The 18,154-nt window shown below is 39.6% G+C and overlaps 1 protein-coding gene and 1 long non-coding RNA gene across 4 annotated transcripts in view; one reads left to right on the forward strand and one right to left on the reverse strand.

The window, feature by feature from the left end:
• Positions 1 to 1,577: 1,577 nt before the first annotated feature.
• Positions 1,578 to 18,154, reverse strand: part of il11ra (interleukin 11 receptor, alpha) — a 36,872-nt gene continuing 20,295 nt past the window's right edge. Inside the window, exons 2-13 of one of the 3 annotated variants that reach the window (XM_017489195.2) lie at positions 15,530 to 15,626; positions 14,399 to 14,465; positions 13,915 to 14,087; positions 12,314 to 12,428; positions 9,813 to 9,979; positions 9,383 to 9,552; positions 7,473 to 7,617; positions 6,134 to 6,223; positions 5,595 to 5,624; positions 4,850 to 4,949; positions 3,340 to 3,419; positions 1,578 to 2,753 (exon numbers count right to left, since the gene is read on the reverse strand). In XM_017489195.2, the coding sequence (XP_017344684.1) occupies positions 3,341 to 3,419; positions 4,850 to 4,949; positions 5,595 to 5,624; positions 6,134 to 6,223; positions 7,473 to 7,617; positions 9,383 to 9,552; positions 9,813 to 9,979; positions 12,314 to 12,428; positions 13,915 to 14,087; positions 14,399 to 14,465; positions 15,530 to 15,626 (1,233 nt within the window). In that variant the 3' untranslated portion in view covers positions 1,578 to 2,753; position 3,340. Of the gene's footprint in view, positions 2,754 to 3,339; positions 3,420 to 4,849; positions 4,950 to 5,594; positions 5,628 to 6,133; positions 6,224 to 7,472; positions 7,618 to 9,382; positions 9,553 to 9,812; positions 9,980 to 12,313; positions 12,429 to 13,914; positions 14,088 to 14,398; positions 14,466 to 15,529; positions 15,627 to 18,154 lie in introns of all 3 variants that reach the window. The other 2 variants (XM_017489192.2, XM_017489196.3) reach the window with 2 other exon arrangements.
• Positions 5,872 to 9,957, forward strand: LOC108276980 (uncharacterized). The gene is made up of 2 exons (XR_001815034.3): positions 5,872 to 6,066; positions 9,329 to 9,957. It is a non-coding gene; the product is annotated as an uncharacterized LOC108276980 (long non-coding RNA).

The raw sequence follows: 18,154 nt of genomic DNA on the forward strand, positions 1-18,154 counted from the left end.
ATATGCATCAGCTTGAAAGTAGATTTCAATACAAGGTTTGGCAGGGAAAGAACCAGTCAGGAACTGCTGTGAAAGTTTTGTCATCCCGTGCAAATAAAGCCAGTGCACCCATGTTAAGGCTAACAAAGGATTCAGGCCAAAGTAGTAGATGTGTGTGTAGATGTGTGTGTGTGTGTGTGTGTTAGTTAATGGAAACTGGAAAGCATCCTCACAGAATTTTACACTGAACTAATGGGCTAAATGTGTGATGGATATTTAACCGTGTTTCTGATATTGGATTAATAGACCGAGTGTGTGCTCACACTGACAGCTCATGTGGTTAATTGTGATTGATGTGGTTAATTGCAAGATGTTACATAATGTATGGGTTGTGTTGACGTTTTTTTTTTTTTTAGCTCGGTCTCGTCAGTGTTTTCACATAGCTGCATGTTCCCGGTTCTCAAAAGATTGCCCGTCATCCATTTGCACTAATTAAGCCATCTAGTAAACACCACCAGATCGCGCCTCGGCCGGTGAGTGTAGCGCAGCAGGCATTGGGATTCTGAAGCGTTCATACCAAATGAAAATGGACATGGGGTTTTCTTTCTCTGGTTACTGAAACTACTCATCCACCAGGCAACTAGAATAAAATTTAAAAAACTGACACAAATTCTGTTTATCCCAACTACCCAGGCTACTCATATGTTTGTTTGTTTTTCTGTGTGGGGAAAACCACATGAATTGGCAAAATTGCGATTGCACAGAATTGTTTTGCAAGGCGGAGTTTGCATGTTCTCCCCGTGCTGCGGGGGTTTCCTCCGGGTACTCCAGTTTCCTCCCCCAGTCCAAAGACATGCATGGTAGGCTGATTGGCATGTCCAAAGTGTCCGTAGTGTATGAATGGGTGTGTGAGTGTGTGTGTGAGTGTGCCCTGCGATGGACTGGCACCCTGTCCAGGGTGTACCCTGCCTTGTGCCCGATGCTCCCTGGGATAGGCTCCAGGTTCCCCGTGACCCTGAAACGGATAAGCGGTATAGAAGATGGATGGATGGATGGATGTTTTGCAAGGTCGTGTGTAGTGATGTTTGTTGGAAAACGAGACCTTTGTGCTGTTCTCATGTTCAAAGAGGGATTTGGCTGAATGCACGTCCTGATGGCCCAAATCTGCGGAAAATCTATGCTAATTTAAAAAATTACAAGCTCCTCTGAATATCATAGAGGCTCCTAGATTTTGCATTCATTTCTGTAATTGTAAAATCCTGGAAAGACTGACTCCTGTTATGGTAGAGGTTTTTTAAAAAAAAACATTTTTGCACTAAATCCTCTTAAATCAAATGTCAATGCACATAGAAAGTGAATTTCTGAGGAGGGCACGCACACGCACACCCAATGCCAGAGAACCACTCCATTGAACATACTGGCACCGGCCGTTTGGATTCGTCAGTTTACCATATCAGAACTAATTTGCATTAAATAGATTTGAATCTAAATTGAAATGACTACACACCGAGGCTGGAATCATGGCTCCATGTCGTGTCACTTGTTGCTTCGTCACTCGTTAGTATGAACACAGGGTAGCAAAGATACACTGCAACTGATTCTGCTGCCTTACGTTTATGCACATTAAATGCTAATCAGTGTCCATACAAACCATCAGCAGATGTCCAGCTTAATAGATTGCCATGGTTAATAGTGAAATGAATAATAGAGTGAACACACTGAAATGTACAGTACAGTGCAGTGCAGTCCACTCACTAGAAGCTCGATGCTAGCTCTGCTCTGGCTGTGGTAATGTCCTGAGTGGGTGTGTTAATACAAGGCCAAGTAGTTTTGTTCACTTTCTGTTTCAACGCTCAGTGAAAATAAATTTTTCACGTTTCCCAAAGCATTTCTAATTGAGGTAAGTAAAAGCAATTAACCACATCGATTCAGAGCCCAATATTATTGTGTGGTCCGTAGGATGCCAACTTACTGTCGTAGAGGTCTAGAGGATGGTTATTATTGGCCCTGCCTACAACACTAAAAGAGATTTTATATATATATATATATATTTTTTTTTTTACTGCTGAAGTCAGTATATTTCAAAGGCAACTTTGGGTTCAAATCAAGCCCGAGATTATTTGCAGATGCTTCGACCTTGTTTTTAAATGATGAGGCTTTAAAAGGCTGAAGAAATTATGTGGCGCGGAAATCTTCATCTCAATGTGAACAGGATACAAACTCCTCGAAATGCTCAGCTTTCCTCGGGCTGCAAAACGTCTCTTGTCCGCATGTAGCAGCTAGGTTTAGGTTCGGGAGCTCTGTCCCTTGCATTGAAATGTAGAGAATGCCAACTTTATTCTTAATGCCCAAAACATGGCCCATGACTGGTTAACAGCCATGCCTGTTTTATTTTTTTCCCCTCTTTCTTCACAGCGTTCCAAGTGTCACTGCAGCCAAATGGCACGAGTCTGCATGGAAAAGCTGAAGCGATGGATAAGTGCTGGCACACCGAGTTTAAAATGTGCTGGTGTTCATGGTCCAAAGCTGGCAAAAATTTGCTTTGCACGTCAAACAATGAAAGCCAGTATCTGTTTTCTGTTGTGCTACATTGGAAGGGTTCACAGTTTATGGGACTCAGAACTCCACTGAAAGGAGCCAATTCCCCAAGCAGCGACAGGAGGAAAGTGAAACCGTGGGTATTGTAGTGTCTATCAGCGCTGCAGTGGCAGTGGCCGTGACTCCCTATGATGAAGCCCTATGAGGGCTGAAAAAGACGAGGCCAACCTGAAAACCTGCAGAGAAGAAAAGCAGAAACAGATTGGACGATTGTAATTAGGAGAGATTCATTATTGTTTAAGTGCATGACCGCAGTTACAGATGGCAATATTAATGCATAAATTATTAGAAAATTACGCAGACCTTCTGGAGTGTATGGAAGCAAATGTGGAGCTGCAGCTATGCTCATAAAATGTACTTAGTCAAAGGTGTGTCCGTTATGGTAAAAAGGTGTGCACTAGCATTCCGACCTAGCATTGATGATACATGGGAGAGCCTCAGGAATGCAGAAGTGTGTATGCGCATGTACACGCACTCACTTTTCTATCTTCCATCGACATAATGACTACCCCGACCTTAACCTCAGTAACCAGAAGGAAACATTTCTACTCTATTTAAATGATTTGATTTTCAAATCATTTTTTTAAAAAAAACAAACAAAAAAAAAACAACTGTTTTTGTGAGGGACCAATTGACTGAATATGTTTGACACTATCCTGTCATTCTGAGCACGAAAAACTAAATAAATACATGCGGACAGAAAGACACCCAGCACTCTGTAAACTTTCTGAGATGAAGAGATGAAGAGCTCATGCAACTCACTTTAGATTAGCAAGGACTTCATCTTCACCATTGAGGTAAGTTCCTGTTTTGTCATGTTGCCCCGCCTCCTGTTCCTCACACTGCAAAGAAAAACAAAGAAATCTATTTAGCGTTTAGGAAAATGGAAAGAGAGGATTTCCAATGAATGGCCTGTTTTGCTTTTTACGTTGTTAATCATTATACACACCGATTAAAGCAGGGATGAGTGATGGAGCTACATGTTTGGATGATAGTGGTATACGTTACAGTATACACAGTACTGTGCAAAAGTTTGAGGCACATGCAAAGAAATGCTGTAGAGCAAAGATGCCTTCAAAATAATGAACTTAAATGTTTCTACATTTTAAAATACCGTAAAGAGCAGTAACACAACAAAGTCAATATCTGGTGTGATAAAAAATAAAATAAAATAAAAATAGTAGTCTACAGTACAATGTGTGCAGTTTTATAAGGAAATGAGCTGCAAAGTTTATTGAGCATCTTGCAGAACCAGTCACGGTTCTTCCGGCGCCTTTGACTGTCTTTGACTTTGTTCTTATTTTTGCAGCGAAACCCAGCAGCCTTCATTGTGTTTTTTGTCTGAAAAGTGTCTCTTACCACTTAATATACTCTGCTTTCTTTACTGACACGCAAACATTTTTCTGTAACATTTAATTTTGTGCTAGAAAACTAACGTTTGAGAATCTAAAAAATTTTTTGTACTGACTCGATGTAGTAGTCATAAAATAAGAAATCTATAACAACGTTTGTACAAAAACAGGTGCCTAAAACTTTTGCACAGTACTGTGTATATTTTTAGCAGGATAAAGTGCTTACTGAACATGAGTGAATGAATGAATGTATAGTTTTGTTCTTTCATGCTACGTTTTCGTAGCATTAGTAATACTGGTACAGATTTGTGCAGGTTAAAAAAAAAAATAGTATAGTGTTGTTTTTGATGGCACAAAACATGACGTGAGGTAGAACCAATCAGCAAAGACCTGCACTGCTAGCTCCGCCCCTAATCTACCAATACGTGCGTACAGAATCAGCTTTCATTAGCTACAAACCGCAACACAACTATTGTATAACCTCTGCTACTGGACCCACGAAGGATGGAAAAACTACAGTTCTAGTTTTTTGTGCCAAAATAAATGTGCCAGCTAGCTCGGTGAAAGCTGCAGAGCTTTAACAGACACACTCCTTCTCCCACAGAAAAAGCCACTGGCTTTTAGCCATTTACGTCCACCAGCTGACAAACTCCCACATGTCTACATATTGAGAAACATCATCCAGATTTGTTTTGATACAGAGCACTCATTACAAGAAATGTTTTGTTTTGTTTTTTTTTTTCCAGGCAAATACACAAATTGCCCTAAAAATGAAGTTATTAATATGTTTACTGATGTCTAATTTGTATGTGCGTACCAGCTCGTTCAGTTCAACTTACACTGATAGTTTCTTCTAGTTCCCATACAGCCTCCTATTCCATATGAACCAGCGTACTTAAGCGATTAAAGCCAGCACTCACCATAGTAGGACTGTGATCGTAAACACCACCACCACCATTACTGCTGCCAGTAGGCCAAGGGCGATCAAGACCTGACGTCCATTTTCATCAAACGATGGATCTGAGAAACAAAGTGAACAAAGAAGATCAATATCGTCCATCGTTAGGCATCAAATAACAATACAAATACTGTTATATGATGTATATGAATACAGCATATTAATTAAAATAAGCAAAATTGTTTATCTTGTTTATTTCCACTTAAGTTAACATTAAGGAATAAAACATGGTGGCATAGTGCTGTGGGAAAATAAGCAATGACCACCAGAAGTTTCCCATAAAAGCACCGAAGTGTTGTATTCTTCTTATACCACAGCAATTTACCAACGGTTACAGTTACTATTAACTAAAGAATGGCATCATACTTTTATATCAGTTTATAGTTACATTTAATGCCGTGGAACAAGTTCATTCCTCTTATCACTTATATTACAGCGGGGATAAATAGTTCCCCAGCTTCATTTTGATCCCCACTGCAGTTATTAAGACCAAGAAAACACAGATTGTGATGTTCCTGAGAACATGGAAAGTGCTGGAAAGTCCTTACAGAATGTTTAATTACAGAAAGCTTCACTAAATTAATAACGATGTGTTTTCTTTCTTTCTTAATTAACAGCACATGTATGTTTATGTAGAGCGTCTGTCATACAAGTTACGAGTTATTATACAAACGGTAACATATTAGAATGAACACATTAATACAAACCTTGATTTACAACTGGCACTGCTGTCAGAGCTGCTGTTATAGAAAAAAAAAAGCATCTGAAAAGTTTCATTCTGATTGGGGCGGTCTCTGGTAACTCTGTGTACTCTGCTGTGTACGCTAGCTGAATGAGAACATTTGAAATCTGGAAACGATTAGCTCGTTAAGGCTGAGTGAGTCATGGTGGCGCCTGCCACATGGTCTGCTTTATGAAGGCTGATCTGTGTTGTGATTGGTGCACGATATGAGTAAGAGTAGAGGAAACCCAGCCTCCAAAACACCAAAGGCCAGACACATCTGGATAAAAACTAAAAAAGCATCTGGATGAGATCTCAAAGACATCTAACAACGCATGTTCGAGCTGAGCTTGACTTGTGCTCTCTTCTACTGCCAAATCCTCAAAGCTTTCATGGATGGAAAAAAAAAAGTAAAGAAAAAAAAAAAAGAGCTCAGCCCAGAGAAGGAAAAGTAGTGAGTATGTATTTCAGCTTTTCTCTGAAACGATCTCTGTAATTCTTGTGACGAAAATGGCAATAATGTACCTAGAGACTTCTCTGTTGCCTTCACTGGAAATGTGGAAGGGAAGATTGGCTCGAAAAAATCTGTGGTGGTTTCCGGTATAGTGGAAAGATCTGAAATGGAAAAGAGGAGGCAAATAATAATATTATTATTAATAATAATAATAATAATAATAATAATAATAGATGTATAGTGCAGTATTTGTAATATGGACACTTGTTTCTATGAGCTGTACGTTTATCTGTATAGAGGTTTTGAACTTAATGTAATTAAGTTGTTACATGTTAATCACATGATGTAACGTGATACATGTTCTCAGACGATGCACATGAACCGGTTTCGCCTCCCAAATCAGCAATGTTTTATTCCCATTGTACTTTACATACTGGCCTGGGTTTTAAATGCAGTTATTACTAATTAGAAAAAGCTTTACAATGTTTCCAGATAAGCCTGTGCATATTGGTCATTTTTATTTTAACCACAAAACCACTTCATTTGCAGCAATGCCTAATTAACGTGAATCATGCCTCAGTCAGGAGCAGCAGGAGTTATAAACAACATTCAAATGCTTTGAAATGTGAGAAATACTCGCGTATCATAATGAAACTTAGGAAATCTACCAAAAGAGGGCACCATGTAAAAATAAAGCAGGACGGTGTTGGTAAAAACAGCGGTTATGTGTAGTGGAGGCACACTGCAACTGCACGCTGACTTTGTCTGAGTATGTGTCAGAGTCAGTCAGTGCTGGTTTACTGAGTAACAAACATTACATTAGGTGAGACATCAGGTCTTCTGTCAATGTGTGTGTGTGTATACACACACATGTCCATCTGTGTGTTTTTCTGTTTGTCGGTATGCATATTCATATCTCGGTGTGCGTGTCTGTCTGTCTGTCGGTGTGTTTTTATGTCCATCTTCATCTCTCTGTTTCTATGTCTCCATCTGTGTGTGTGTGTGTGTGTGTGTGTGTGTGTGTGTGTGTGTGTGTGTCTATATCTGCATGTCTCTATTGGTCTGTGTCTCTATCTGTGTTTTGGATTTTGGGTATCTGTCTGTGTGTCAGTCTCTGTGTTTATGTCTGTCTTAACACATGTCTCCGTTTCTATGTCTCTATGTTTGTGTATACATATCGGCACATCTCTATGCGTCCATCCTTGTGTCCGTGTCTCTGTGTCTTAGCCAATGTTTATCTGTCCATGTGTCTGTGTGTGTTTCTTGATCAGTGTATACATGTCTGTGTGTTTTAGTCTTTGTCTGTGTGTGTGTCTCGGTATGTGAATGTTTTTGTCTGTGTCTCAGTCTCTCTGTGTGTGAGAGTTTCATTATCTCTTCAGTAGCTCTGTGCATGTGTGTATGGCTCACCACTCCAGGGCTGGGCCTGCACCACCTGACTCCACTCACTCCACTGGCTGTGGTTAATAAAGGCGTCCTGGGCTCGTACTCTGATGTGGTGCAAGTGACCCATCAGGGCGTCCATGATCACCATACTCGTGTCCTCTGTCTCCACCTGGACACAAAACAGCCCCCCCCCTTTTACATACTCAGATATAAGAAAGCACACTAATAAATAAGTAATACATTGGATTTTATTTCGTACTGTTCACGCACGTATTATAACTCAATCAGTCTGCTTATCCATTAAAAAAAAGCCATTTAAATTTTGTGCGTTCCTCGCTCAAATACTGTGTGAGTTTGGCGAGTGATACCCTACTGTGCTCAGACTGCTATAAATCAAGGAACTGCTCGCATAATAAGATTTCAGTATTGACCCAGAACCTATTTCCTGATTCCATACGGCAAGGTCCATCTGCTCAAAATAAAATGCTTCATATCAGGGGCACAAGAATGTGCTTCTCATCCTCCACATTTAACCCTGCTATTATATTATGTCAGTTTGACCCATTTCCACATTTGAGATGTCTGAAATACTGGTTAATCTCTCTTTGAAATGTTTAGACTTTTCCTCGAATAGGGTCATGACCTTGTATGCAAATATTTCTTCTTATGGCTTGTCTCAGACAAATGTAATGGCTGTAACTTTTTCCCTCCAACGTAATAGGAGGGTTAAACTCTAATTCATAAGGTGTATGTATATAATATCATTAAAGCAAGAAAAAAAGAGACATAAAAAAAACTGGTTTAAATCATTCAAAGCTGTATTCACCTACAAGCAATGCTTGTGTGTGGAATTTAAGGTTTAATGAGGACATTTATTTAGCTTCTATTTAAACCTTCTACAACACCCACGGACAGAGTGAGTGCTGCTTTTCGAATACAGTTTAAAAAAAAAACGTTTGTTTAAAAAAAACAAAAAAAAAAAAAACAACTGTTGGGGCCAATATTTATTTGCTAATTAAATGCTTACAGTGGCAGTAAATGAACATCGATTATAGTTCACCTTGACATCAACCCCCCCCCCCCCACACACACACACACACACTCTCGGCAATATTCTCATGACTATGCTTCATGTCGACCTACACAAAGACCAGACCCATTACTGCTGAGAAAGAAAAAAAGCTTATAATCAGTTTCAGAACACGTTCAGGTTTCAGAGAAATGCAAGACGATCTGGTGTGCAACTGACAGGTCAAGCTGTCTAAGAGAGAGAAAGAGGAGAGAGAGGAGAGAGGGAGAAAGGAGAGAGAGAAAGAGGAGAGAGGGAGAGGGAGAAAGAAAGAGGAGAGAGGGAGAGAGAGAGGAGAGAGGGAGAGAGAGAGGATCAGAAGCTCTGGGATGTCAGTGGAACCTGAATGAGTAAGAGGAGAGGTGCTGGAGGACGCTACAGGTCACAGTGTGATAAAGTGTGAGAGGAGAGGTGCTGCCATAATTCACTGCCTTTTTCACAATTCACTGTCTATTGTCATGCAATAAACGAACAGTCTAACAGCTTCAGAACATTTGCAAATGGGACACGTACAGTATTATAGTTTCATGTGGAATTAGTGGGACGGTCACTTTTAGTGTTTTTTAAAATCTCTTCCTAAGTGCTGACTGATTAAACCGCTTCTATAAGGATGACTTTTAATCAGTTTCCCTCTACTCCTTCCTTCCTTTTCTGCCTTCGTTCTTCTACTCCAAGCATGTGTGAGAAGATATTATACTGCACTAAAATACACTGCATCGTATACTTTATATATTGCTTTAGCGTTCTCTAATCTCACTATTGTTATCTCTGCTGAAGTTGTTTTAACGACAAGTATATTTCTTTGTTTCAGGGTTAGTTTCTGATGATGGAAAAGTGGATGATGAGTCGCCATTTAAAATCTCACCTTGGACCAGAATCTGGAGCCGACAGGTCTGTACTGCAGCTCGAACTTCAGCGGAAAGGCGTTGGACACATCTGAGGGCCACGAGGCGGGCGGCTTCCACTGTACAACCAGCTGCGTGGGCTCGGTATCCACTTGCTTGCAGATCAGATCCTCAGGAGCATCAGGCTTTACTACACACACACACACACACACACACAGTTCTGAATTTTGCCACATGATCACAAAATTCAAGTTCATATTGATCAATTTAAAGCTTAATTTTACACACGGATGGTACGAACATTGGTCCATGCAAGTGTTGATTATTTCGTTTGTTATATTTTAAAAATATATTGTTAAAAGTTACTTGCAGTGCAACATTAATGCTGGTATGTTGAAGTTAACTTGTGTGTTAAATAATGTCCGTTAAGTTTCCTGCTATGTTGCTTACAATTTTTGTTGACGTCCACATAAGCGATGGTGGATTTGGAGCCGAGTGGATTCACTTCCGTGATGTTCACTAGGTGTTTGCTGCCCCAGAACACAGGGTTGCTGATGGTGCACTCGTTCACATCCATCAGCTCTTGTTCACAGGGCTCCGGCCTGCTGTTATCCACACTGAGAGAGAGAAGAGAGGGTGCAAAACTACGTCACTTACCTACCATACATCGAGTTCAGGTTTATTCAAAAGTGCGTGGCACACACGTGCATGAATTAAGTTATACATGGACACTGCAGTGTGATTCAACAGGTCAGGAAATAAAAAGGAAAAAAAGACAAACGTCTTAATCAGCTCATGGAGCTTTTAACATCTACAGTGGTGCTTGAAAGTAATATAAAGCACATAAAGTATAAAGTATAATATTTTGCTCTCGTTCTCTACTTTCTCTTTGTCTACTTTCAGGACTTTAGGAAAATCGGATGATGTTTTAGGTCATTTTTATGCAGATATAAAGAAAATCCTAAATGGTTCACAAATTTTCAAGCCCCACTGTATAATAATCAATGGGTTTGATTAGTACTGTTGTTTTATTGCATATGCATTCAGGGATTTTTCCTCCTTAAAATAAATAAATAAATAAATAAATTTAAACAAAAACCCAACAAACCATAAATATATAAATAAACAAATACATTTTTAAAAAGTGTAAAATGTTGTGCAGGGTATCTACAGGTATCAGCACTTCAAATTTAATACTTTTTAATACCACATTCAAGACATTTCCCCAAGAAAATGTAAGACCTGCGCGTCATGTCAATCATGCTACACGATACATCAGCTATAACGGATTGTGTTCATACATATACATCTATTTCTGGGTTGAATAAACTATAGCAGGGTAAACGTCTATAGAGGGATATGGGAGACCAGAGCAAATATCCTTTTAGCATTAACATTTGCTCGAACAGTGAAAGAAAAAAGAAAAATCCAGTATTTCCTTCACATGACTTTCTAAGAGAGGAAAAAAATAATAAAAAAAATGGGGAGATGGATTACGGCAATCAGAAGAGAAAAAGATGTCGACTTTATCATCGCTCCCTCAGCAGCGGTATTAGAAACCCCCTCGCAGCAGTGTTTACGAGTGTTTTTCTGTAATTTTAATGCCAGGGTAATGTAACAAGTAGGGCTATAAATGGACATCCATTTTTGGAAAGAAGAAGAAGGAAAAAATAAATAAATAAATAAATAAATAAATAAATAAAAAAATAACAATAGTTATATATTTCCGACTTAATTCCCTTTTATGCGTCAGACCTTGTGGCTTTTATTTTGGCGGAAAACCACAGGAAGACCTGCTTTTAGCTGGCAACAGTTTTCAACAATTCACTTCTCATTACCAACCAGGTGAAATGCTGTAAACCTCTGCCCACAAAAATGTTTCAGATTACTCTAACGTAAAACCAAAGTGCATCTGGCGCGTGTTGTGTCTAAATCCACGTTAAAAGCGACTCAAACCCACAGCACAGACAGAGATGAAGTTGGTGTGGAGCGGCAGTTACTGTGGACCGAGCCCCACGCACACACACTGAGTGCAACACGGTGACACGGCTTTACCATCTCAAACAGCAACGAGCCAAAATAACATCTAAACCTGCTTTACGGTGTCGGTTCGGTTGCATTTTTAAGACCTTTGAAATGTGAATTTAAGACATTTAATTGCCTTATTTTGACATTAAGGAACTTAAGACATTTTAAGCGGACACCTTGTGTGCGTTGTGATTTTACAACTGCAGGCCATGTTTAATCCCTAGCGTTATTTTTGGCACAAAGAAACAACACGGGGAGTTAAACGTCAGGGGAGTAAAAGGGGAAGATTTCAAATGCATACTGATGTTTGAAAACCATTTTGCAGACACTTTACCAAGACACATCATGAATGAATTAAAAACATTTCCAAATGTTTTCCAAACACATTTCATTAATCATTTCCATTAAAACCCAACAGCTGAAGTAAAAGCACACGCAGGCCATGCGAAGAGCCGAACAACACTGATATGGAAGAATTTATCAGTGTGTTCACGTTTATTTACCTTCACACAATTTCCCTGTGTTCACTCTTAACAGAACACATGCTGAATTGGCCACAGCTAGCTACACCGTAGTGCGCATTGTATAGCACATATCGTAGCTAAAATCGCTCTAATTAGCATGTTTTGAAGTAAATATGGCCCAAGTTAATATTAATGCTTATTCTAAAACAATAAGGCATATACGTGTCTCACAATGATTGCATGGATGAAGGTAGGAGGGTGATAAACAGATTAATCAAAGAGATGTACACCAGATTAGTATTAATCGTGGCACCTTTGAGAGCATGTTCATTTCACTTCAGCATGGATTATGTCTTGTACTCTGATATAGTCACTGTTTGAAAGCACTCATTTCTGTATAGTCTTGCTCTAACCGGTGTGATGAGTGACCGGTGTGAGAGTTTTGTCACGTGACCCCACCTGTATGAGGAGATGTACTTGGTGGGTAAGTGTGTCCTAACTCTTTGTGTCCACGTGCACAGCATTTTGAAGTGACTTGGCAGTTTACAGGAGACACTCAGATATTCAGGGGCATCTGCAAGACACAAGCAAGCAACCAGGCAATCAAACACGTGCGAAACACGCCGTCCACAGTGACATCACAGAGGCAGATTTCTTGGTAAATTCTTGGGAACAGAGCACAGGTTGAAACCCTCAACTTGATCTTGCCCTTCCTAACAGGAAGCGGGAGTGCTGTGTTGTGCAGTGATTTCCTGTGACAGGAAGTGTTTTGAGTTTTACCACCACACACTTACTGTCTCCAGGGGCCTCGGCCTACAGTTTGAGCAGGACATTGCTGAAGTGCTTCCTTTTTCACCAATAAATTTCCTGACTATTAAACTATAGCCACCAATATAGCCTAATGTTGAACAATGTAATGTTAAACATGTTATGGGGGGGGGGGGGGGGGGGGGGGGCTGTATAAATGTACAGTACTTTAAAACAAACAAAAAAAACCCAAACAAACAAACAAAACAAAACAAAAAAAAAACATGCAAATAGAAAGTGTGAAAACTAAACTGTAAGAGTCTATGCTTCCAGTAATAATGAAATGAAAAGTGAAATGAAATCAAATCAGTAGTGGCTTAAAATCTACAATCAACTCTGTACACTGTTTTATACATTTTATACATTTTTATAAGAAACTGGACAAGTTGCTCCAAAATGAGTTTCCAGTCTTTACTTACTTTATTTAATGACGTACAAAAAAATTCTCTATACCACTTCCTTATTTTCTAAAATGAATTTTCATAAATCTAAAATGTGCTAATGAAAAAGACATGAAATATATATTTATGTCCTTACAGGATTTTGCAGAGTTTTATTTTTGTATTTATCATGTTCAAAAATACCCCCCCCCCCAAAATGTGAGATGCGACTTGCTTTTTTTTTTTTTTGCGGAAAACCTGAAATTAGCGAAATTTCAATTCCGCGTAATTGTTTTACATGGACGTTCGTGGTGATGCCTTTTGGTAAATGAGACCTTTTTGCTGTACTCGTGTCCGACGCACGCGAATCACGTGACGCGTCTTGGCCCGAATGTGCAGAAAATCTGCGGAAAATTTGAATAATTGCAAGCTCATCTGCATATTGCGGAGTTTGCTTGATTTTGTGTTCATTTCTGCGATCGCAAAATCATACAATCCTGGAGGGACTGACATTATATACTTAGTTTAAAAAAAAACAAAAACAACAACAACAACAACAACCACCGTTTTTTGCATTTTAAAATGAATTTTGGCATGCACAATTAGGTGCGGTGTCAATGCAGTTTGATTTGAACGTGTAAAATTATTTGTAAAATGAATTAATCGGGCAACTTAATTAAGCCTACGGGTAACAAATGACAGAAATCCCTTGTACCAAGCACGTCTGCATACAACATTCAGAACAGATAGTCTGAACAGCATAAACACATATGAAACAGAACCTTTCAGTGGTTTGAGATCAGATTAAATCGTATAACTCCTATCAGAATGGCTGACGTGTAGTTCTGGGTGTGAAGTGCAGTGTTCACTCACAGCCCAGGCGCAGTGTGATGCTCTGCAGTAGGGCTCCTCCTCTCGGCTTGTGGCAGCTGTAGTTACCCTCCATGCTGCGTGTGGTGTTGGTGAGCGTCAGAGAGCCGTCCCAGCCGGGGTGAGTCTGCCTCGTCCGCACTAAGCTCCCATTGTGTGTCCATACCACCGCAGACCTGCCAAAACTCACAATCAATCCCTCAATCGCTTCACTTATCCTGGCCCATAGCGGCCAAATTAGCACAACCCGCAGTATTCCCATGGATATTACAGGTATTGACTGAGAATATCGATTTGGTCCAAGCGGTAGCCTACTGCAGCCAATTTCAGAGTCTGTGGAGTCAGTGTGAAGGGATTCAGTGTGATTGGACTGTGGCAAATTGGCCTGTGTGTTTAGTTGTGAAGCATGAAGTTATCAGTGTTTACTGGAAGGCTTGGCTCAGCTGTGTCACGTAGCGGCTGCACAGTGTGATAGATGGGAACGTACCCTTGGTGAGAGCCTCTGCAAGTTAGCGTCACGGTGGAGCCCAGAGTGCCAAACTGTACATCTGAAACTACACAAGAATACACGACAAAGGCTGAAACTGGGCTGTACATGTAGCATTATCACAATCAGATTTGACGTATTCTAGATTAGCACAGCGAAGTGAATATGAGCAAACGATTTCGGGAAATAAATGTGCTTTGAAGTTACTTCTGTTCGTTTTACTGTTGAACTACAAGAACATACGATTATCAAAATGCACACCATGTTCATTCTAAACAGATAGCTTTTACCGATGAAGAACACGGAGAATAAAACGCATTCGTTTTCCTTGGATTTGATCTTATGGTACAGTATTACCCATGTGGATCCGATAATGTGAAAAGTATGCCGTTTGTAATGGCAAACTCCTTGCCCTAAATGAGCAAATCGACGATCGTACGGTCAGCAAGACTGTAACTCCACTCTGGAAGAGACTCAGACTGTTTATGTTACCCTCCTTTACTGCCCTTTCAGCCCACAAAATTTATATCAGGGATGGAATAACAGGCATTTAGTGCCAAGTGCTGGACAAAGAGGCAAATACGCACATATGCACTGAGGGGTGGCTGGCCTCCAACACCCTGGGTCTAACTGTATTCCAGAAACGGTCATGCTCAATGTCTGCTTTCAGGGAATATTGGCAGAAGTATATCATTTAAAGGCCCACCACATTTCTCACATTTCTCCTCATTGGGCCAGAAGGAATACTGCCACACACACACACACACACACACACACAGAGAGAGCTTGAAATCTTTGTATGAGCCATAAATGATGCATGGGGAATTGCTCTCAGCTTGATTTCTTACAACAGATGCGTATTGTTTGCGCAAAATACGACATAACTGGGCCTCAGGTTTGGGCTAAAAAAAAAAATTTTTTTTTTTTTTTTTTTTTAATACTTGTCTTGGCTGATATCAGTTCTTTGAGTTTGATCAAAAGCTAGAGACATGGTTATGCTCTGGCAGAAGTTAGTATGAAGATTTATTTAGAGGAGATGCAGGTGCTTAACATAAGCAAACTCAGAAAACTCTAAACAACATTTTTCCGTCAAGAACGAGGCATTTACTCACAGCGTCCAGCGGTTCTTACCTTCATTGCTCAAGATCTCAGAGTTGGCGTGGACACAGGATAGAGCGAGTATCCCAATCACTATTAGACCACCGGGGCATGACACTAAGCCGGGCATCTAAAAAAAAAAAAACAAGCACAAACGTAGTTGATAAGACTTGTCAAAGTACACGCAGGTCCAGTTAACAGCTGGCAATCCAGGTTCCTTATTAGGGCTGAGATCGGCACAGGCTGGGGTATGGAGGAGACTCTACCTGCATGGCAACCATCAAAGCAACAGGAACAATAATTATGAACAGGAGGCCTCTGGGACAACGCAAACATGACATCCGTACCAGATGTGTGTACTTATCCTGTCCTTTCTCTATAAAAGCCTCACAGAGAATAAACAACGCTCCGTTGCGTATTTGACAAGGGAAGCAAAGCAGCTCACAGTTACAGGGTCAAGAGAGACAACGCCACAGCTCCACACTGAGCAGACCTCGGAGATATTTCTTTAGAGCGTTTCACATCTCTACTAAGGACAATCAAAGGAAAACAACGAACCGATCCAGGTCATTCAAAAGGTTAAGGCTATAAGTTTTCACGTTGCAGATTTGGCTTCTCTTTACTCAACTTTATTCTGTATTGATTGCTTCATGTTTCTTAAGCAGATCAAGTAAGAAATGAGACTCTGGGCAATTCTTTGTGAGGAAACTAGCACTGCATTGACTGCAGGAAGGCCTAGGTCAATCACTCCCTCAGGCTAAAAGCCATGCTAATTCTTAAGTAGTGAAGTCACACCACGTGCCGTTACATTCTTAAGTGTTGTAGCAATAGAAGCAGTAGTAATCGCAGCAGTGCTACTAGGAATAATAGTAGCAGTAATTTAATCAGAAATACAGGTTTTCTCCTCAGGTTAAAAGGCATGCTAATTCTTAAGTAGTGAAGTGAGAATGGGTGCCACTACATTCTCAAGTAGTACTAACAGTAATAGTAGGAGTAGTAAGAGTAGGAGTAGGAGTAGTAATAGTAGCTATGGTAATAGTTGTAGTTACAGTAATACAAGTACTATTAGTTATAGTAACAGCAGTACTACTAACAGAAGTAGTATTAGAAGTAACAGTATTAGTAGTAGCAGTAATAGTACTAGTGGTAGTACTGATCGTAATAGTTGTGGTAGTATTAGTTGGAGTAATAACGGTAGAAGTATATTAATAGTAGTAGTATCAGCAGTAATAGTGGTAGTAAGACTAATAGTAGTAGTAGTAGTAGTAGCAGTGGCAATACTAATACTACTACTACTAGTAGTAAAAGAAGAAGAAAAGGAGGAGCTAAAGTAGTAGCAATAGTATTTTAACATTGCTTTTTCTTTTTTTTTCTTTTTTTACATGGTAACATGGTATTCTATGTGACTTAATTAAAAGCAATTTGGTGAAATATTGCTTAATCAAAATTATGAAACTGCACAAGAAACTTACAACCCCCCCCCCCCAAAAAAAAATTAAATAAATAAATAAAATAAATAAATAAATAAATAAAAATCATCAAATCTAACGATTTTGTTTTGTAAAACAGCCATCTGTAATTTCCACTGCATTTCTTCCATATATCCTAAGTAAATCAGACTGAAAATAAAGCTTGACTTTACACATGACGTTCTACCACTCATCACCTCTTTTACAATCGAAGAACTCATTAATCTACAAACCTGTCACTACATTAATTAGCCGTATGGCATATGTGTAGCTACATTGAAGGCCAGATGTCACTGGTTCAGCTTAACCCGGTCTGGTGGCTTATCTGTTGTGTAAAAATAGTCTTATCACTGAACAACAGATAAGACTTGCATCTGTGCTTCTCTTCAGCTTTTATAGCTTAGAACAGCACAACTTAAATGGCACTGAATATATCCACTGCTTTGCTTTTACCACATACAGTATCTCACAAAAGTGAGTACACCCCTCACATTTTTGTAAATATTTGATTATTTCTTTTCAATGTGACAACACTGAAGAAATGACGCTTTGCTACAATGTAAAGTAGTGCGTGTACAGCTTGTGTAACAGTGTAAATTTGCTGTCCCCTCAAAATAACTCAACACACAGCCATTAATGTCTAAACCGCTGGCAACAAAAGTGAATACACCCCTAAGTGAAAATGACTGTCTACAAATGGTTCCTTAAACATATTGAGTGGCTTAGATGGCCCCATTCGAATAGCTTTGGGCACACAAATGAGAGTAAGAGGCTGTGACATGAAGAATTAAAAACTCTGTAATGTAAAGACCAGAGAGAAGGAGTAAAGCACTGGTGTCCATGATTTGTTTGAATTTATCTGATCATAGAGAGAAAATAACAGCAGCAGCAGCAGCAGCTCCGAACACATGCAGCCTAGTAAACTCAATTACTGTACGCCATATAGAGCATCAAATTAATAAAAAAAAAAAAAAGAAGAAGAAAAAAAACAAAAACAAATGTGCCATGTGTTACAGGACGTACTGTAAATGTGTAAACAGTGCTAAGTTAAACAGTGGAAACTGTGACGTCCGTCGCCTGCGATTTTGATAGCGGCGCAAGGGAATCATCCAGAGACATATCCGTCCTCAACACCGTGAGAAGGACAAACAGTGCACAGTGTTCCTGATTAGAGAGCATTAGAAAATGT

This window comes from Ictalurus punctatus, chromosome 16, assembly GCF_001660625.3.
Source record: "Ictalurus punctatus breed USDA103 chromosome 16, Coco_2.0, whole genome shotgun sequence".
NCBI lineage: Eukaryota > Metazoa > Chordata > Actinopteri > Siluriformes > Ictaluridae > Ictalurus > Ictalurus punctatus.